Raw genomic sequence first — 22,181 nt, 5'->3', positions numbered from 1 at the left:
TCTGGAAAACTGTCCATTACTTGAGATTCTCATCAAAACTTGGATAAGTGCAGACAAATGCAGGTTAAAATGTTAACAAATGAACTCTTGTTTCTGCCCGAGTCACATACCCCTCCGACCCCAAGTGTTCCCTATCTCTCTAATAGGCAGCACCATCCATCTAATTGCTAGAGGACAGAAGCCCAGGAGGCAGCTGAATTCTCCTTCCTTTACCTATTGCTTCCACTTCTCAGGAACTTACTTAGTCTAGCCCCCAAATGCGTCTGGAATCTCTCCATTTCTCACCATCTCCAAGGCCCTCCAGTCAAGCTTTCCTCTTCTAGTCTTCGCTTTTCCAATCAATTCTCAACACAGCAGCTAGAAGGATTTTCTTAAAATACAACTCAGACTACCCTCACCCCCCGATCGATGCCTTTGCTCACAGCCATCCAGAGTTTCCTTCACCCTTAGTATACAATTCAGACTCCTCGACGTGGTCACTGACAGTCAGCCAGGCTCCCAACTTCATATCCAGGAACTGTCCCCCCTACACCACCGTGATACAAGAACTTTCAGTTCCTCCAAGATGTCAAAGTTCTCCCTAGCCCAATCCTGTTCCTTGAAACAGCTCACAAGTCTAGTCCCTTCCCATTCCTGAAACGGCATCCTGAGTGTCGCTTCCTCAGAGGGACCTTGAATGACCATCCTATCTGAAACTGGTACTTCACGCCACCGCTCTCTGCCAAAGTGCCTTCTCAGCCTCCCTCGAAGCACTTAGTATACTTGTGATTGTTTTATTTGTTTAGTTTTCTGTCTTCCTTCAAGGAGTTTACTTTGGGGTGGCAGGCGGGAGGGGAGCCAAGAACATGTCTGTGTGTCATTCACTGCGTCTCCCTGTTTAGCACAGAGCTCGATGCAGGGCAAGTGCTCAATTATACGTATTTGCCAAATGAAAGAATGACCCAGATCCAGAAGGATAATCCAGAAGGGAGATATGGTGAAACAGGAGGAAGCTCAGTGGAAGCGACGTAATGTGGACAAAGAATGAGAGTAACTTCTAGGGCTTGCTTCCCCACTTCAAGTCACGGTGACTGAACAGAGCAAAGCTTGTACCTACCCCAGGAGCGCAGCATAAAGTGGATCTTTGGCGTTCCTCATGAAGGCTGAACTGGATTAAGCCTGCAAGAAATTGATCCACCTCATTATGTCCACATTAGGCAATTTAAAAACAAGACTATATATCCGTGTGCCTATTACATATGTACCACGGAGTGATTTCATAGACTGTTGTATTGCAGGACCTTCACTGAGGAGGCTCAGTAGCCAATTCAAGATATCAATGTAAGAGATGAATATTTTCATCTGATTTTTTTTTTTATTGAAGTACAGTTGATTTACAATGTGGTGTTAGTTTCTGGTGTACAGCAGTGATTCACTTATATGTGTATATATATATTCTTTTTCATTTATAGGTTATTACAAGACCTTGAATGTAGTTCCCTGTGCTACACAGTAGGACCTTGTTTATCTATATTATACATAGTAGTTTTTAGGTTTGATTCTCTTTTATGCATTGTCTCTGTCATGCCATTAGCCCACAACACATGGAGAGGGATTTCATGACCACCATTCAAAGCACTGAATCCCTGTCTTCTGCACCTCTGTGCTCGGGGCTGCAACAATCTAGTCTGAGGAAGTCCTTCTCATCTCCCTAGGAAAATGTGTCAAGCCACCACTGACGTGCAGACATGGCAAAAGGAGAGACACTGGGCACCTGTGTGATCTCAGCCAAGCTGATTAACCTTGCTAAGTCTCAAGGGCACATCAAGCACTTAGCCCAGAGCCCAGTGCCCGGTCGGAACGCAGTGTGAGCTAAGGGCACCACCGCCTTCTCTCATTTGCAAACCACGGGGCATGGTCCTTATGTGCTCAGAAGAGAAGAGAGCAAATTCAAAACTTGGAGGTTGTATACTTAAAAGCCATCTTTAGCCTTTAATGGAAAAGAATATGAAAACGAATATATGCGTGTATATGCATGACTGTGACGTTGTGCTGTGCACCAGAAACTGACACATTGTAACTGACTGCACTTCAATTAAAAATAAATAAATAAAAGCCATTTTTTTTCTTCGAGGTATTTGAAATTCACACAGGGGCCCATTGTCAAGGGAGATGAATGAAAATAGTGATTAATATCTACAACGTAAACTACATGAACTGATGAGACAGTTGCCTAAAATCTGGGTTTAGACAAAACAGGTCCTCTACCCCAAGAAGTATACTTTAAAAGAAGATGTATTTAATTCATTTCAAAGTACTAACAGTTACCCCTTCATTCAGGAAAGGCAGCCCAGATTTAGAAGTTCATAATAATGTTTTTAATTAAATTGTCTAAAGTTATTTTCTAGCAAAATAGATCATGAATTCTCTAGGTTTCAGAAGACTAAGGGATATAATCTCTATAAAGCTCACTATATTATAGATTATACTTATCTGTATTATATAGACAGATATACAGACAGGTAGATACAGTGTACGTAAATATACATAGTATAGTACAGAGAACTGCTTTATATCAGCAGTTCTCCACCTCACATTTGGGACCCTTAGGGAAACTGTTTCCAAAGGTTCTGTGAGGTCAAAACTATTTCGGTCATAATGGTAATAGCACTAAGACATTACTTGCTTTTTTCATTCTTACTCTCTCACAAATGTTCAGTGGAGTTTTCCAGAGGCTACATGATGTGTGGTACCACACTGGATTGAATTCAGAAGCAGATATGTCTTCTATTAAGCCAGACAGTAAAGAGATTTGCAAAAACATAAAACAATGCTACTCTTCTCACGTTTGTTTTGGAAAGTCTGGTTATTTTTCATTAAAAAAAAATCTGTTATTTATACCACTATGCAAAGGTTTATTATTTTTTAAAATAAATATGTTTTTAAAAAACGTCAATTTTTAGCGTGGAAAATATTCAGAGATATATCCCCACAAAGCCAAACCTCTCTGGGGAGTCTCAATACATTTTAAAAGTGTTCAGAGGTCTTGATTCCAACAAGTTTGAGAACCATTAAAAGCCAACCATGGGCATTCAGTGAAGAAGTTTTAAATGGAAACCTACTTTAATCATGCACATGGAGGGAGATGCATGCGTGGAAGAATTTTGCAAATCTATAGTCCACACTGTCATCATTATTCATTGTGTTAACTGGGGTCGACAGTAGCATGGAACTCAAATTTGGAAAGTTTTTGCTGTACTTGTCTGAAATACATGACATGATCAGAATAATATCCCTTTTAAAACCACGTGACTTCGATTTCTGTGATAAAAGCTGATTCTCAACTGGGAGAGAAAGCTTGCGCCATTACAAATTTATAAGGGGCCCCTTTTGATTCGAGCAGGAAGAAAGCACAGAATGTCGCCCCAGGTACAGGCAGAGGCGTGACGGGCTCCTCTCTCTTTCCCGACTCCTTAAACCCTAGGAAAAGGCACCGTGTTCCAAATGGATAGAAGCCGCAGCCTCAGAAGGCACGCTGGCCGATCACAGCGGGACACACGCGGAGCAAGACAATCCCACGTGTCTTTTAAAACAGAATATACAGAATATATTGTCAAGAACACAGTTCAGCTTCACTGAAAATCAACGGTTGGCTCAGAAGCCCAACCTCAATATTTTTCTCAAAATCTATTTTAAGTATTTAAAAATATTGCTTAAAAAGAAAACCACTTGCATCAAAAACATTGAAGTCTGGATGACCCTGATTATGCTCGTCAAAATCAATACCCCAACTGGCATGCTAAACCACGCTCTAAGCTCAGGGATCCCCAACCGAAGTGGCTGTTGAGAAAAGTTGCAGCTAATTCGCTACTAATCTAAGGTTTTATCAAACTCAGCCACTCATACTTGAGCTGAATACCTCCTACTTCAACTAAGATATGCTCTAGAAAGAGTATTTGTTTAAAAAAAAATACCTCAGCAGTTGCAGATCACAGAATGATTTCAGATCATCAGACTGTTTCCCCCAAAATTCCTAAAATTGAACAAAAGGTTGGCTGGTTGGATGAAGAAATTAGCAGTTATTCCACCCTGGAACAGAGCCCCTTAAGTCACAGAGAATGTTCCAAACAAGAGGAACTTACCAGAACATTCTCCTCAAGGCGTTTCAGATCCTGAATATCCTTCTCAAGACTGCTCAGCTCTTGAAGAACAAAATCGTGAAACTCTTCTAGTTTACTCATTCTGATAAATATAAAAGCCACAAATTTCATTGGGGCAGCTTGGATGTGACAAACGACACTCTTAATCTCTTATTGCAAGGATATTTCATATTCTTCCCTAGACATTTCTTGTCTTAAGAATATATGTCTCCCATTTCTCCGATGAAGACATACAGATGGCCAAGAGGCACAGGAAAAGATGCTCAATACTGCTTATGGTCAGAGAAATGCAAATTAAAGTTACAACGAGGTATTACCCCACACCAGTCAGAATGGCCATCATTCAAAAGTCCACAAACCATAAATGATGGAGAGGCTGTGGAGAAAAACTGCTACTACTGATGCGAATGTAATCCGGAGCAGCCACTATGGAAACCAGTACGGAGATTAAAACCAAACTAAAAATAGAGCTACCATGAGATCTATAAATCCCACTCCTGGGGGCATGTATCTTGCGAAAACCTAAATTCGAAAAGATACATGCACCTCAATGTTCATAGCAGCACAATTTACAATAGCCAAGACACGGAAACACCCTGAATGTCCACTGACAGATGACTGGATAAAGAAGCCGTGGTATATTTATCCAATGGAATACTACTCGGACACAAAAGAATGAAATATTGCCTTTCTCAGCAACATGGATGGACCTAGAGATATCATATTAAGTAAGTCAGAGAAAGACAAATATCATATATCACTTAGATGCAGAATCTAAAAAAAATGACACAAATGAACTTACTTACAATTAGAGACTCACAGACATAGAAAACTTAAGGGGAAAGGCAGGGAGAGATAAATTAAGAGTTTGAGATTAGCAGATACAAACTACTATATACAAAATAAACAACAAACAAGGTCCTACTGGATAGTACAGGGAACTATATTCAGTAGCTTGTAATAACCTATAATGAAAAAGAATCTGAAACAGAATATTTATATGTATACCTGAATCACTATGCTGCACACTAGAAACTAACACATTGTAAATCAAATATACATCTCCCTTCTCAGCCCTCCCCTCCCCGCCTGCCCATCCTCACCCCCAGAAACATAACTATGCAAACTTTGCTTGAGCCTTTCAACAGAAGTCCAGAGACAACTGGCATTTCAAAAATCATTCTTAGTAGAGCAAAGGGGAGGTGACTCCAGGCATAGGGAGACTGAAGCCAGACTTGGCTAAAAGCCAAAACACCAATCACGGCTCCCCATCACCTCCCGCCTCCCCCCTGCCCCTCTTTCTCTTGCCTTCAGTTGGCCTTGAAATTGGCTGATAAACTCTCTTTCCACCTCTGCATCTGCAACCTGAAATTTCTAACAGTCGCTGTTCTGGGTCTAAACACCAAATAAACTGCTTATCTTCTCACTTGCTTATTTCTGCCTTCTCCGTTGGGCTGAAAGTCCCATGAAGGCAAAAAGCTCCTGCCCACTGCCTGCGGGCACTGAGCCCAGGACAGGCTCAGCGTGCGCTCACTGGATGGAAAGGGAGGTGAATGCATGCTCCCTACAAGGTGACAGGAGTTCCACAAGCCCAAAGTCCCTCACGGGCTGATTTCGAGAATCTAATGATTTTGCGTATATATAAAAGTTTGAAACAATTATAAATTGCTATTTGTGTTATGTGTTCCACCCTAAGAAACTTTCTACTTCAGTTAAGCAAACTGACCTCTCATTGATTTCCGCCCCCCTCCCTTCATTTATAGGCCATTCCCTCCCATGAGGAACAGCTTCCATCCTTGCCTTCCCTGTACCAGGCAAAGCTGTGTATCCAGAACCTCACTCCAGACGCACTTCCGCTGCAATCACTGAATTAATCACAACAGAAACCCACCTCTCTATTCAACCCCTTCTCACTCCACATCTGTCTGAAATCTTGGCACCTTTGTGCTTCCTGCTACATGGACCTAGGGGTGTGTTTGTGCACGTGTTTGTGTGTGTGTGTGTGCACATGTTAAGTGTAGCAAAATATACATAGAATGTACCCCTGAAACCATTTTTAAGTGTACAGTTCAGTGGCATTAAGAACTCAGTGTCGTCCAACCATCACCTCTCTTCATTTGCAGAACTGTTCCACTCTCCCAAACAGAAACTCTGCTGATTAAACAAGCTCTTCCCCCTCCCTCAACCCCTGGGAACCTCTATTCTACTTTCCAGCTCCATGAATTTGCCTATTCCAGGTACTTCCTATAATAGGATCATATAATACTTTTCCTTTTGGATCTGGATGATTTCACTGAGCTTAAGGTCCCCAGGTTCATCCACGTTGTAACACGGGTCAGAATTTTCCTCCTTTTTAAGGTGACTAACATCCCACTGTACGTATATACCATACACCATTTACCCAGCATTTTTTTTACATATATATCCGCGCTCATTGTCTTCACAATTGGACTATGCATTTTCTAAGAATGGTATTTCAGGATCATACAATGGAAGACCAACTAGAGGCTTAAGGAGGCTCTTATTTCAATCCCTCATTGTACAAATGAGAAACCAGAAACCCAGCAAAGTCAAGCAATTTATCAAACCTCACCTCGGCTCAAGCTTCCACTCATGGTCCCGCACAACAGTCAGGAGACAAAGGCGGTTTGCCAAGGATCAGCCTTCCATGAACTTGTTTTGAAACCCAACACTTACCTGCACTGATGGATCTGGTTTAAAAGTTTCATTAGGCAATCTGGCGCTTGCTTTGTATTTTTTGAATAAAGTGGGCTCCTTCTGTACCTAAGCTAAATCATAACAATAACAAAATCAGCACATTTGGGTTAAACATAACGACATACATTGGGTGCCGGCTTTGTCCTAAAAGGATGCTGCCAGCACATAATACAGTGAACATTATCACTAATGAATTGTGACCAGGCACCGTAACACACACTTCATGTGTTACCCCAGGTTCCGTACCAATAAAGAACAATGCTATTGATACAGACTGACTATCGTGAACAAATTTCCATTATAAATTAGCTACATCAGTACTACAGGAAGTAAGACTGGAGATCTTCCAAGTTAGCTAAACGAGTGTATGTTAGGTAAGATACTTTTCTCAAAAGTGCTAATAAGTAACTCATTAGGGATTTAGAAACAATAGGATAAAATGGAGGGGATGGAAATGGTTTCAAAGTTCATCTTGCAGTCAACGTTTTGTGGCACCCGTATGTGCAGGGTCTCAAAGATCTGCCACCACTCAGCTGACCATCCGCCCAAGTCACCTCTCTCCTCCACACGGTGCCTCCTCCTCCCCTTCCTTGTATATCACTGTGACCAAACCATTGCTTCCTGGTTTCTGGATTTCTGAGAATGCAATCAACACAACCAAACCATGAGTCTGCTTTGCACGTAGGTACCTCTGGTCCCACTGCAGCAAACGGACATGGAATAGCTTATAAAAACAAACCACAGTTCACAACGGCACTGAAGTCTGTGACCACAGCTAAGACAAACATACCTCCCCAGGGACTCAGGGACACCTTCACACAGGAAGGGTAACAACGGTATTGACGAACAGGAACTGGTCACTACAAATGCCTAACGAGCTGGCTGCTGCTTCTTAGTGGACCATTACCTCGTATTTTCTTTTCAGTTCTCTCGTGAAGTTTTCAAAGGTTGTGATCATTGCAGAACCTTTCGAGTTCTCCTGCGTAACTATTAGGGATGAAGTAGGAATGCCTTCCAAACAAGAAGAACAGAACAGTAAATAAAACCGACTAAGGGCTCCGAGTACATGTGCTCGGTCCACCAGCTGCCCAGAGGATGGACAGCCAGAGGCACAGACCTGACCCACAGGAGCCCCACCGGCTGCCCGGCTGTGACTGCAGCAGGACCGCAGTGGCCGGGCCCCACCAGGCCAGCTTGAGCAAACGCTTCATGTCACTTCCCACCCAAACTCACACTCTGGCAAGTGCTCATTTCACCCAAACGTTCCCAGTGCTTTAAATAAGAGCACCCGCTAGCACATCTAAGAAGCAGACCCGGGTGTTGTAAGAGGTTTGCAGGAGGACGTGATGGGTGGGGCGTCTCCAGGGGCAATGCTGGCAGAACAGCTTCTGGGTACCAGAAGTTTTCGGAGGGCTCACGAGGGGTCTGGCACTGTTCTAAGGGATTTGTACTTATCAAGTCTGTGAATCCTCACAAAATCCAAGTGAAGCTGGCACTGTCATCGTCCACATTTAACAGAGAGATCACATAACTGGTCCAAGTTCACACCCACAGCTCCAGGGTTGGAACACAGGCTGTCTGGCTCTTAACCACCTCCTTCTAGTCCCTCCAGGCTTCCAAATCTGCCTCCTTGGAGCCTCCTGCTTCACTACAGTGGCATCGCTCACCCAGAAGGCCATCCTCACATATGCAGACATTTCGGATCACTCTCTTTTATTTGTACAGAGCGAATATTTCTAACACAAAAATTTAGCTGATCACCATCAACTAAAGCAGAGACCTATACGTTTAAGAACACTTGGGCCCTGAAAATGGCCACGAAGAGTTAAAAGGCAGAAATTAAAACGTCAGAAGGAGAGAGAGTGCTTGGTTTTATCCACAATCTGTGTAACAATTTACCCGTCTCTGAAAGGACAAAATACTTAGTTTTTCGGGTCCTGCAGCTACAATGACCTTAAAACTAACTCCCTTGTAACTCATGTGGGGACATTCAGAGCTGAGACAGTTGTCACGTTCGCACCTGACCTGCTGGCTGGGTGCACAGTGTTACCTGCCAAGTTGGTTTCTTCTGCTGCTGAGGACAGGGATCCTGGACCGTGACTGTCCTCCAGTCTCGACTGTTTCCACTTGGCAGAACGACCCTCCGATTGGTCTGAAGGCAAGCACAGCACAGTAATAAACACACACACCTTTCTCTGGTCCCAAATTTATCTTGCCCTCTCTTCACCCAGGGTTAATGGCCAGCCCTGATGCACAGCAATTGAGACTTGTTCCCTGCTTGTTACTAATCGCTCATTTAAGGGACACCCTGCTTAGCAGGATATAGACTGACTCAAATGAAAAGCAGTGATGGTTGGTGTCAAAAACGCTTTCAGGGCTCTGGGCTAAAGGGCGAACTGGCAAGGTTTCCTGACCTGCCAGCTTTTGGAAGCTCATGGGATCACCCTGCAGAGGGCGCCACCTGCCGATTACACTGGCACTTCAGTGCTGTCCTGAGGGCGCCTCCTAAGTGGGTCAAGTTCATTCCTCGACAACTCAGGTGACTCTGAGAGCCTCCGCTGATGAGATTTAATAAAAAGATTATCTTTTGTTTTTCTTTCTAATTTAAATGGCTGTCCTTTTTTCTCCTTTTCATTTACTTTTTTTAATGGAGGTACTGGGGATTGAACTCAGGACCTTGTGCATGCTAATCCTGCCCCTCAAATTCTCTTTTCAACTTAGCAGTTACTAAATATTTTTTTTTTTAAAAAATTGAAGTATAGTTCATGTACAGTGTTTATAAGTTACAGGTGTACAACAGTGATTCCATTTTTCAAGGTTATACTCCATTCACAGTTACTGTAAAATGTTGGCCATGTTCCCCGTGTTGTACAATATACCCTTGTGGCTTATTTTATATCCAATGGTTTGTCAGACTCACAGATACAGAGAACAAACTAGTGGTTACCAGTGGGGAGAGGGAAGGAGGAGGGTCAGTTTAGAGGTAGCGGAGAAAGAGGAACAAATAGTTTCTATTTTGATGTTCAGTTTCACCCCCAACAAGTCCTCACCCCATCTGGGCCCTCCCAGCCCTATCAATGGCATCGCATCATTGTCAGCAGTGCCCTAGCCTCAGGCCTGACCCCTGTTTTTCTTTTTGGTCTCCTTCTCTTCCATCTTCAAGGCCTGAGGTTCTGCCTACAGAAGGCACCTGTCCCAGGCCACCTCCCTGGAGGACCTCATCAGCTCCATACCTTCAGCTGTCCTCTCCAAAGTCTCTCTCTTGTCTGAGCTCTCTCAAACAGCAACCTTGTGTTTCCATCTGAGAACCCACTCTTTTCTCTTCCTCCCCACCCACATCACTCTTTGTTCCCCATCCACTGAGCCCCTGCGCGCACGTGCACACACACACACACACACACACGTAGCTGAGAAGCCATCTGCTCTTCCCCCTTTCCTCACATATCCAGCTAGTCACTATAGATTTTCCCCTGAAAGTTCTGGAATTGAACTTCATGAGTTCACTCAGTGAATCCTGGAGTGTTACTCTGAGCAGGGAGCTGGGCAATATGGTGAGTTTCTCCTTCCGCAGGAGCAGGTTGCTCTGCCCTGGTCTCCCTGCAGCCCCTCAGGCTCTTGGGCACATTCTCACCTCAGGGCCTTTGCACTTGCTGCTCCTCCAGCTTGCATCCTCCCCCTCCCCCCTACATATCTACACTAAGGTGTCCTCTGGCCATCCAAACTACAACTTCAGTGGGAGGGTAGAGCTCAGTGGTAGGGTGCATGCTTAACATGCATGAGGTCCTGATTTCAATCCTCAGTACCACTATTAAATAAATGAAAAAATAAATGAACCTAATTACCTACCCCCCTCAAAGAAACGGCAAACTAAAATTTCAACTTCCCAACTTTTAAATCCCCTTCTCTGCTTAATTTTTTCTTAGCATTTATCACAGGGTAATATACTATAATATGTCTCCCCTACTGGAAGGTAAGGTCCAGTGAAGGCAGGTGTGCTGTCTGTTTTGTTCACCAGAATATCTAACATGTAGACAAGTGCATGGTAGACATTCAGCAGACGTTCACTGAATGAATAAATAAATAAATGCTGCAGAATATTCTAAAAGAGGATCTTAGTAAAACAGGAATTTATTCTAATTATCTTATACTATCAGTGAGGGAAGAGCTACAGGAATATCAAAACTATTAGAGACCCAAGTATCTACTGCATAAATAGTAAGTAGAAATTAGTAAAATTTAGCATTTTGAGACTTGCTGAAGCTACCTTTTGGGAGGAACTGTAAATATACTCATTTTTTAGAAACAGCACCACAGCAGGAAATACCAGTCATAAATATCAAGGTGACAAAAGGAAAAGAAAAATAATTTTGCTGTTAGAATTATGCAAAGTAGAGAATAGTCAGTGTTAAAATAGTTCACACTCTGTGGTAAAATAGAAGATACATTTTTTAAGAAAAATGAGTAACTTAGATTATTTTCTATTAAAGGACAAAAAAGAAATAGCTAAACAAGGGAGGTATAAAACAAGACTGAGAGAAAAGGATGATCAAAAGCAGAACGAACTAAATTAATATCAGACATATAGATAAAATGAGCTGAATACATGAATACATGACCTTCACTTAGTTGGTTTGCTATAATAGAATTTTCATAAACTAAAAACTTCATTAGAGATCACACTCCTACTCTGAACTTTGAAAAGAACCCACATCCAGCCTCTCTGTAATAAAAAAAACAAATAAAATGAAAAGCATAAAAAATATTCTCAGCTTTGAGAGGGGCCACTGTCTGTTTCTCCTCACTGCTCTTAGATTTAGGTGTGTTCGTTTGTTTGCAAAGCATGGATGGGTATTTCTAGGGAGTTGCCCTGTTTCAAAGCTAAATGGTTTCTTAAATCAAAGAAAAGAATCCAGGCACAGCACGGCCCTCTTCCAGCCACAAAAGAAACAGCACTGATGCTTGACTCTCACATGGTGTCTATACCCTCATCGTGGCCCAAAGAAACCACTTAGAGAGGATTTCAGCTATCCCAATTTGGGCAACTACATCTCTTTACATCTCTTTCCTTGCTGCTCCTTCTAGATTCTTAAAATTTTCTCTTCTGACAACATATTTGCAGCCATAGCTCAAAGCATGGCCTTGAATTTCCATTTATCATGTTCATGAACCACTAGTGGAAAAGCAGGGCACCTGCTGGCACAGATAACAGGTACCTTCTATGGAGAGAGGAATCCAGGAACACTGCATAAATAACCTTGTTACCCCTTGAATGAGTTGCTTGGAATTTGTGATCAATTTACAGGGATCATTCAGATGGACCACGTGGGAGATAAGGAAGTAACCTGGCATATAAAAGCCTTTATGAGGGGGACATCTTATAAATGTCCTGAAACAAAGGAATGGCTCTCAGAGGGAAGAGGCTCCTCTAGAGAAACTGAAGCATTTGTTAAAGGCTGCAGGTCCTAAGCGATGCAGTTGCCTCGGGCGTTTCCATGGTAACTGCATGCCTCTTTTAACCGGGACTTTTTGACATTCTCAGAAAGGAGTTCAAACCAGGTACACAGAGCACTTCAGAAATGAACACGCACACTGTGGCTGAAAGTAAAGTGATTGCAAATGAACGCTAACTCTGTTGGTTTGCTGGTGGCTGGCAGAGGGGCTACGGGCTTGCTTGTGAACACGGCCGCCTCCATTTCTGTGAAGATTGAAGACTTTCGCAATCTGAGGGGCCTCTGAACCTATCTGGGGTGGCCTATTGGGCACAGGTCGCAGTGAGTAATTTGGTGTCCACACTGCATTGATACACTCGTACTTCTGATGAAACAATTTTTAGTGCTACACAGAACCCAGCCCTATGGTTAACAGCCAACTTCTCCTGAGTTAAGGCATTTTAAAAAATCTTACTCTGAAGTGACACCCTGTGGCCTAAAATGATAAAGGCCAACAGCCTTCACTGGGGCAAGAATAGTCGTCTTTACCAAAATATCCTTCCTGTGGAAGCCTGTTGCCAGGACCAATTTCTTTGTTTTTCCTACCAATGTGTACTATGCTGAGAATAAAAAAAAATAAAGACAGTCTTTATTGCTGAATTTCTTAGTCTTACAAGGACTACTGAAATATCTTCTGTCTGGATTACTGCATTTTAAAAATCAGTAAATCAATTAATAATAAATCCTTATTTGTGACTAAGCATCAATAACTGTTCAAATATGGAATTATGCAGGTTCAGCACGAAAGGACAGTGTTTTCTAAGTTTCTTAGTCTGGTCCCCTAGCAAAGATTTATTGGATGGTTCTACATGCCAGGCACCATACTAGGCATTCCTGGCTTCGTTGTTTCATTCAGTGCTATCTTCCTGACTCACTCCCAATTCCTCGGGCCTCTCCAAGAAGGCACATGAGGGCAAAATGCAAAACCATGAGTGATTATCCTGTTTGCTTACCGTTCTGGGAGCACAGTACATCCAAAGTTCCAGAGGAAACATTAAAACACGAGTTGATGAGAAAAATGGCTGAAGAGGAATTCTCTACTGTCTTCCCCACAAAGGATACTGATTTTGAAAATCACCTACTGACAAAAGTGCCTTTGTGGAATTTTGGGAGCCCAGTGGGGAAGTTCTAGCACACTGTTGGAAGGGAAAAAAATCCAAGATTGGACGCACTGAGGAGGGTAACAAGGACAGTTTCACATCAACACTTGCTCAAGGCAGCAGAGCCCAGGACCAAGAGAGAACTTTGCAGCCCATGATTTCTCCTGTGGGGGGAGGTGAGAGTGTCTGGGCAGTTTCCCCAGCTGTGTGGGACCCTGCCAAAGAAAACCACTTTTTTCTCGCCCCATCCAGAATACTGAGGTATGCTACGCAAATGAGGGGTGGGGAAGGACCAGGAGAACAACATCCAGGGTTCTCAGAGAGCACCAAAGGGATGCAGAGCCTACTAACTGCTTCACAGACTCCATTAAGAACCCTACTCATGAGCTGGGGAGGCCTCACCTATGGATCCGCCTCTCCCCGCCAAATGGCCCAAGGACACTGCAAACAACCGTCTGCCTCATCCACACACCACGCCACCCTATGGTTGGCTTACTCTGCACACCCCCACAAGGGCACGGACTCTGACCCTTCGCAGACAGGCAGCCAGCCCTATTCACCAGGACTGGGAGTAAGCACACAAGACTGAACATTCACCACTGCAGCAACAGGAGGCTGCCAGCACCTGGTCTGGCTGTGCAGATTCCGAGAAAGCATGCAATCTTAAGAGGTCCCCCATAAAAAGAAGATAAGTGGGGAGCAGGCATATCCATAGAAAAGGTCTGAGAAGGCTTCAGAATCCCTGGGAGACAAAAGGTATTTCTCTCCTGAAGCCAGTCAGTAAAGACTAAAAGGAGGTGACTGCTTCTTCAAATATGAAGACAGCAATGCAAAACTTCAGGGAACACGAAGACTCAAGGAAACTTGACACTGCCAAAAACCCACAGTAGTTTTACAGTAACTGACCCCCACAAAAAGTGGAGGTCTGTGATTTGCCTAAGAAAGAAAGCAAAATAATTGCCTTTAAGATGTGCGATAAGCTACAAGAACACAAAGACAATTCAACAAAATCAGGCAAACAATAAGCCAACAAAGTGAGAGGTTTAATAGACAGGAAGCACAAAAAAGAACCAACAAATTCTGGAGCTAAAGAATACAAAAGTGGAGTAAAAAAATGCAATAATAGAGAATATCAAAAGCAGATCTGATCCAGCAAAAGAAAGAATCTGAGATGTCAACGACAGATCATTTATCCAAACTATCCACTCAAAGGAGAACGAAGAAAAAATAATAGAGTAAGAGAGCCTATATGAATTAATGTGATAGCACTGACAGAAACAAACTATGCCACTAATAGATACCCCTAATAGAAATAATTCATTGAAACAGAAAAAACAATCCTAAAATTTGTATGGAACCGTAAGACTTCAAGTAGCCAAAGCAACCCTGAGAAAGAAGAACAAAGCTGGAGGCATCAAGTTTCCTGATCTCAAACTACATTAGAAAGCTTTAATAATCAAAACAGCACATTATTGGCACAAAAACAGACCCATAGATCAATGGAACAGAACAGAGAGCCCAGAAATAAACCCATGCATATATGATCAATTAATTTACAACAAAGGAGCCAAGAGTATATAATGGAGAAAAACAGTCTCTTCAATAAAAGGTGTTAGGAAACTATGACAGCCACATGTAAAAGAATGAAACCGGACCACTAACATCAAACATGAAAATTAACTCAAATGAATTAAAGACTTGCATATAAGACTTGAAACCATAAAACTCCTAGAAGAAAACACAGGCAGCGAGCTCCATGACAGCTGTCTTCCCAATCATTTTTTTTGGATTTGACACCACAAGCAAAGGCAACAAAAACAAAAATAAATAAGTGGGACTACACCAAGCTTCTTCTGTACAAGAAAAAAAAAATAAACAAAATGAGAAACCAACCTACAAAACAGAAGAAAATATTTGCAAATTGTACATCTGATAAAGGGTTAATATCCAAAATATATAAAGAACTCACATAACTCACTGGCCAAAAAAAAAAAAAAAATCCAATTAAAAAGTGGGCAGAGAATCTGAGTAGGCATTTTCCCAAAAACATACAGGTGGCCAACAGGTACATGAAAAGGTGCTCAATAGCACTAATGATCAGAGAAGTGAAAATAAAAACCACAAGGAGATATCACCTCTATTTACTAGACTGCCTGTTAACAAAAGACAAGAGATAACAAGTGGTGGTGAAGATGTAGAGAAAATAAAACCCTCGTGCACTGTTAGTTGGAATGTAAATTTGTGTGGCCACTATGGAAAACAGTATGGAGGTTCTTAAAAACATTAAAAATAAAACTACCATATAATCTAGCAATTCCACGTCTTCATATTTAACAGAAGAAAAGAAAAACATTAACTCGGAATTATATGTGTCCCCCACCGCCAATGTTCATTGCAGTATTGTTTACTACAGCCAATACATGGAAGCAATATAAGTGCCCAATGATGGATGAATAATGAAAATGAAAATGAAAACACACAATGGAATATTATTCAGCAATAAAAAATAAAATCTTGCCATTTGTGACAACATGAATGGACTTTGAGGGCAAAATGCTAAGTGAAATAAGTCAAACAGAGAAAGACAAATACCATATGATCTCACTTATACGTGGAATCTAAAAGAAAAACAAAAAATAAAACCAAACTTTTAGGTACAGAGAATAGACTGGTGGTTGCCAGAGTTGATCTACCACTAGATCTGCTTTACAAATAATGTGGAAAGCAGTTTTTGTCAAAAGAAATGAAAAAACACTAATAGTAACATGAAAATATGAAACACCCTGGTAAAGGTAAGTCTATATTCAAATTCAGAATACTCTAATAATGTAATACAGTGATGTGTTAATCAACTCTAGAATAAAGGTCAAAGGATAAAAATATTTAAAATAAGTATAGCTATAATAATTTCTAATAGATACACAATATAAAAAGAGATAGATTATGAGATCTAAAACATAAAATGTGGGTGGGGAGAGAAAAATGGTAGAGTTTTGTATGTCATAAAAGTTAAGTTGTTATCAGCTTGAACTATATCTATAAAATGTTTTATGTAAGCCTCATGGTAACCACAAAGCAAAAGTCTATAGTAAATATATAAAAGATAAAGAAAAGGGAATCAAAGCATACCATACAGAAAATCATCAACCACAAAAGAAAACAGCAAGAGAGGAAGAAATGAAAAGGACTATAAAACAGCCAGAAAACAATGAATACAAAGGCATTAGTCCTAACATTGCAATGATTACTTTAAATGTAAATGGATTAAATTCTCCAGTCAAACGGCACAGAGTGGCTAAATGGATAAAATAACAAGACCTAACTATATGCTGCTTACAGAAGACTAAACTCAGCTTTAAGGACACACGCAGGCTCAACGTGAAAGAATGGAGAAAAATATTCCATGCAACTGGAAACCAAAAGAAAGCAGGAATAGCTATGCTTCTACCAGACAAAATAGACCTGAAGTCAAAAAATGTTTAACAAGAGACAAAGAAGGTTATTATATAATGATAAAGGGTTCAATTCATCAAGAAAACATAACAACTATAAATGTATATGCACCCAATATCAGAGCACCTAAATATTTTAAGGAAAAACTAACATCTGAAGGGAGAAAGTGACAACAGAACAATAATAGTTGGGGATTTCAGTACCTTCTGTGGGGCTGGTAAGGAGGCATGCTGATTGATGGGACTCCAGTCTCAGGATACACGTTTCTTGACACAGACAGTCTTGTTCCTGAGTGAAACCCCGTCCTCCTCCCCTTGACCTTCATGCATATTTGGAGCTGGTAAGCAGATCGCCCTGCTCTCTCCAAGGCCTGGCAATTGTCACTCCGTATAGTGACTGGATCTGCCTCAATTTGAGTAACAGCCTAGCCTGCCAAAATCGGATTAATTTTGCTTCATTCTGCAAAAACAGTTTAAAATCCTCTCACCTCTGTCCTCCGAGTTTTGCAGTTTATGTTTGAAGCTAGCACTTTTCATCGATGACTCTTGGGTCACAGTCTTTAAAAACATACACACACACACAAATACATGTATTTATGTCAAAATAAGAAACACATGGTGCTGTATTACCCCTTAAGAAGGAATAAACCAATATAATATTAATTCTGAAAAACCCGATGAATAACCAACAATTAAATAGTACCTTAGATACATTTCCTTCAACATCTGAATGCTCCAAGGAAGAAAGCTCGCTCAGTGGGTGAGGACTGTGAAGTTCTGAGTATTAGGGATAATGAAAAGTTTTCAGGGGATAAGCACACTGAGAAGAAACTGAGGCCATAAAATTTCAGTGTCAATCTACATATAAAATTTCACCATCCCCCACGCCCCCCAAAATGGACACAGCTCTAAAAAAGAAAAATCCCAAAACCAAGAAGTACTTTGGATCTTTCAGGGCACCCATGGGTATTAATTTTATAGGTCTGTGGATAAAATCAATAGCCACTTACCCCAACTGGATCAGTACCTTCAGCAGCTGCCCATCTGGCCCCAGATACATGACAAAGACTCTATCACCTCAACGTTGTGGTCCTTCTCTCTCCTCTCTTAGATTGGCTCCCTTTATTCCTCTTACTCACTAATGCTCTATTTTCCTCTCTCCTCTTTTCCTTTCCCTTCTTTTCTGCTGGTGGCAGCCAAGTTAAGAGGCTCCCAGTCATGTGCTTACTAAGCACCATTATGTGCCTGTCAATGTGCTAAAATGTAGAGTGATAAAGAGCAAAACAAAACCCCTAAAATTTAAATGATGCAGATCAGTTTAATAAAATACAGGGGTGGGGGGGGTGCGGTGAGATAAACCCTGTAGGTCAAGGGCTGGCAAACTCCAGGCCCTCAGGTCAAATCCAGTTTGATATCTGATTCTATAATAAAGTTTTATAGAAACACAGCCATGCCCATTGGTTTATGTCTTTTCTGTGGCTGATTTGGGGCTACATCTGCAGAGACGAATGGTTGCAACAGAAAGTACAGGGGCCATAAAGCAAAAATAATTACTATCTGGTCCTCTACAGAAAAGTTTACTGACCCCTGCAATAAATCATTATTTGAATTTCCTTGCTTCTTTAAAAGAGGAAGAACACAACAATTCTTGTGCATAAGCTGATCTCAAATGTTAAAACAAAATTAAGACACAATGAGGGCATAAAAGAGAAGAACAATCAATCACACTTTCACATTTTCTTCAATGGATATTAAAAGAAATATGTTTTGTTTTTTCAAACTACCTTTGTCAAAATATACTTTTTTTTCTACATGAATTGACAGAAAATCACATACCTGTTTTCTGGGCAGAATCTTCAGGAGTTAAAAAGGCAGAACTACTCTGAAATTTTGTTGGAATTTTTGGAGGTGTGGCATTTTTTTTTCTGGAGGTCTCTTTCCATAATGGTGTTAGAATTTTAGCCTAAAATATAGTATTTTTAAAGTGTTAACATTCACAACCACTCAAAACAACTTATCGAAACATTCTAAGACGTTTCCAATATCCTTTTAAAAAGTTTAAGTATTGGATATGCTCTATTCGAAAATAACCTCACTAAGACCGTAAGATCCCAAGGCTGGAAGCCCATTAGGGCATGTATCAATTGATAAACCTAACTCAAAGATGACTCTCAAAGTTCTCCAAGTGTGGTCCTGAACCAGAGCCTCGGCAACACGTGAGAATTTGATGGAAATGCAAATTCGCAGGCCCCACCTACAATGCACTCAATCAAAATCTCAGTCTGCATTTCAGCAAGCCATCCTGCTCATCCTGATCATCACTGAAGCCTGAGAGCCACTGTCTAAACCAGCAGTCAGCAAACTACAGCTCACTGCCTGTTCTTGTAAATAAAGTTTTATTAGAACACAACACACGGATTCTTTGAGTATTGTCCATGGCTACTTTCATGCTACAAGGGCAAAGGTGAGTGGTTGCTACAGAAATCATACAGCTTGAAAAGATGAAAATATTTACTATCTGGCCTTTTACAGAAAAGGTTTGCCAACTCCTGCTCTAAATTATTCTCTTAAACTCCAATACGGAGAAGTGAGTTTTAGATACCACTGTCTGTACAAAGTCAGCAGTGGCCTCACTGGACATCAGCTGGACTTCCTGTCAGTTGCATACCTTATGTTTATGGATTCTCAAAGCTTTGATGTTTCTTTGGTACCTAATTTTTTAAAGCTATATCATGCTAAAAACTGTTCTTCTGGCCTTTTTCTGATAACCCCTTATTTCAGGTTGAACTATTCAACAGATATTTAGGTACTTACCCATAGGTTTAAACTATAAGCTATCTCAGTCATTACAGAACATGAGAGTCCCTTAGATTCACAGAAGACAACACCCCCAGGCTGATGGAAGAAGGCAGGCGGTGGGGGAGGGCAGAGATCGAGCTACGATTAGAGCTCTGACCACAGTTATTTCTGTATGAGTAAGCAGGGTGCTGGTGATGTTCTCAGAATCCCACCAGCTGCCCTTAGAAAATTTCTAAACACTTGGCATCATAGTCTTTGGGGGGTGTGTGTGTGTGTGAATATATATATTTAATATATGTACACAATTATTATATATATGTCATGTATTATATATACATGATTACATATAATGTATAATGATCTGTATTACATAGAAAACATATATCATGTATATAGTGTATATATATATACACGCACACTCTCTCTATATATAAAATTTCATTTGACAACAAAAACCAACCCCTGAGAAAGGTAATCAAGCTAAAAACATGATAAATTAAGTTCTGAATTGGTCTGGAGGACACTAGTGTCCATGTTCTTAACTACTTCGCTATAAAACAAGGGTAACTGAAGAGAATCAACAGACTTTCAGGGCTTATTCATTGTTTACATAAACCTGAAGGCATTTCAACGACTTGCAAAAACAAAGATTTAAATGTTTAAATCATTGAAATCTTTGAGAGTAACATGTCAACAAACTGAAAACTAAAGGAAGAATTAAACCAAGAGATTTATTTTAAAATATAAATTCAAAGGAGGATACATTTGCAGGAAATCAGAATAGCCCAGGTTTTAAGCACTGTTGATAATAAACATCTTTCAACAAATTTGGAAACGATGAAAAAAGATTCTAAATCTTTATCCACGATTCATACTAAATGTTTATAAGTCTTTGAAGTTTCTATTGAAAGTGATTTATGAGTAAACCACTGATTTGTTATTCTTATATTTTGGACAGGAGTTTTGTTTATTTATTTTTTTTTTTTTTTGCCAAATACAGGTAGTTTTACCTGAAACTGATTAACTTGTTTCATGCTTTCATGGTTAAGAGCACACAGCAGGCCAGATAAAATTTACTTACTTGGTCTTTCTCAAGGTCACTGCCACTACTGAGAGGGAAAGGTGGCAAGACTAAAATGAAAGGGAGTAAGTATACACAATGGGTAAGTTTACTTATGAGAAATACAAAAATACACACCAGAAGCAACTCCCACTTCCCACAGCTTGCCGAAATGCCTCGCTCTCAAGAACTCTAATTGTTCTGCTTTGCTCATCACCCAACATGAACTCTCTGCTCCAGATCACATCCCTGGATGCTGCTTTCAGGTCCCTTAGTTTGCCCTTGTAGTTTTATGTAATTAGAATGCTTCCACGTCTCCACACCTCATCAAATCCTACGCTTTCCCTTGGATTAGCTGAAGCCCCACCCACCTCTTCCTGGAAGCTTTTCCTGAGGATTCCAGCTCATGTCGGATTCCTCTGAACGGAACTCCTTACTCCGTTCATCTGTAGCTCTTATTTAACAATTATTGGTCAGTTCCACACTCTTTTGTGCTGTTTCATGTACGTGCATTTTCCCTTCCCAATGTACTTGCATCAGAGAAGGAGAATTACATGATCACCTATCTCTTTGGTACCCGCTCCCATCACACACTGGAAAAGTAGTACCTACTGATGGATCTGAAAGGTGCCTGGAAAGAAAACACCCACCCAAACTTACTTCTGGCGCTACTTCTGGTTCTTTTCTTTTTCCTACTAGGATATGACTTTAGGGATTTCCTTTTTTGGTTACTGGTCCAGGACAGGTCACTGGTGCTAGTACTTGAATCTTGATTACTCTCTGAGAAGAGGTGTTTCCTATAGCTCAACTTACAAATGATAAATGAGAACTATTAAAAGGGCACTGGTACCATTTATGTACAATTAAATATATTACTACAAAGTTAGACAAAAGAGAAGTAACTCCTTCAAGAATCCTGGGCTCTCTTACAGAATACAAGAGCAAAACGATTATTTCATTTGTCAGTTCTCAACCAAGCTACTGTTATAAAAGATGACAAAATGCTCTCTCATCAAGTATCTGCAACTTAAGAGATGCTAGGGAACTGTCCAAAAGCTGATGCAGCTGATGTTTTACCAACACAAACTTCAAAATACTAACCCAAACAACAAAAGAAATTGTAAGAATTACTTTTGCAAAGACATGCTTGTCTATGTCCTAGAGGAGCTAAAATAAAACAAAGGGGTTTTCTATTTAAACCGTAAAGCATTTTGCAATTGAGCCTGGACTCCAAAATTTAGAGATTTAGGGCAAATTTAATTCTGTTTTGGTGGATTACTCAACTGTACATTGATGTTTATGTTTTAAAAGTCTGGTTTTTGATTACCTTTTATGAATGCTATGACAAATAAACGTGTATGCTCGATTTTAATACTGAATTTTTGACTTTAACAAAACACATACTCTGAACCCTGTCTGTTGTG

The 22,181-nt window shown here is 40.7% G+C and overlaps 1 protein-coding gene across 1 annotated transcript in view; it reads right to left on the bottom strand.

The window, feature by feature from the left end:
- SYCP2L (synaptonemal complex protein 2 like) overlaps window positions 1-22,181 on the bottom strand; it is a 53,277-nt gene that overhangs the window by 4,687 nt on the left and 26,409 nt on the right. Inside the window, exons 21-31 of the mRNA XM_032462494.1 lie at window positions 21,418-21,565; window positions 20,779-20,828; window positions 18,735-18,861; window positions 17,602-17,675; window positions 17,387-17,456; window positions 8,908-9,009; window positions 7,765-7,868; window positions 6,837-6,928; window positions 4,122-4,221; window positions 3,954-4,012; window positions 1,097-1,158 (exon numbers count right to left, since the gene is read on the bottom strand). Of these exons, the coding sequence (XP_032318385.1) occupies window positions 1,134-1,158; window positions 3,954-4,012; window positions 4,122-4,221; window positions 6,837-6,928; window positions 7,765-7,868; window positions 8,908-9,009; window positions 17,387-17,456; window positions 17,602-17,675; window positions 18,735-18,861; window positions 20,779-20,828; window positions 21,418-21,565 (951 nt within the window). The 3' untranslated portion in view covers window positions 1,097-1,133. The remainder of the gene's footprint in view (window positions 1-1,096; window positions 1,159-3,953; window positions 4,013-4,121; window positions 4,222-6,836; window positions 6,929-7,764; window positions 7,869-8,907; window positions 9,010-17,386; window positions 17,457-17,601; window positions 17,676-18,734; window positions 18,862-20,778; window positions 20,829-21,417; window positions 21,566-22,181) is intronic.

The sequence above is a fragment of the Camelus ferus genome, chromosome 20, assembly GCF_009834535.1.
Source record: "Camelus ferus isolate YT-003-E chromosome 20, BCGSAC_Cfer_1.0, whole genome shotgun sequence".
In the NCBI taxonomy this organism is placed as follows: domain Eukaryota; kingdom Metazoa; phylum Chordata; class Mammalia; order Artiodactyla; family Camelidae; genus Camelus; species Camelus ferus.
This window is presented reverse-complemented; position numbering and strand designations above follow the sequence as displayed.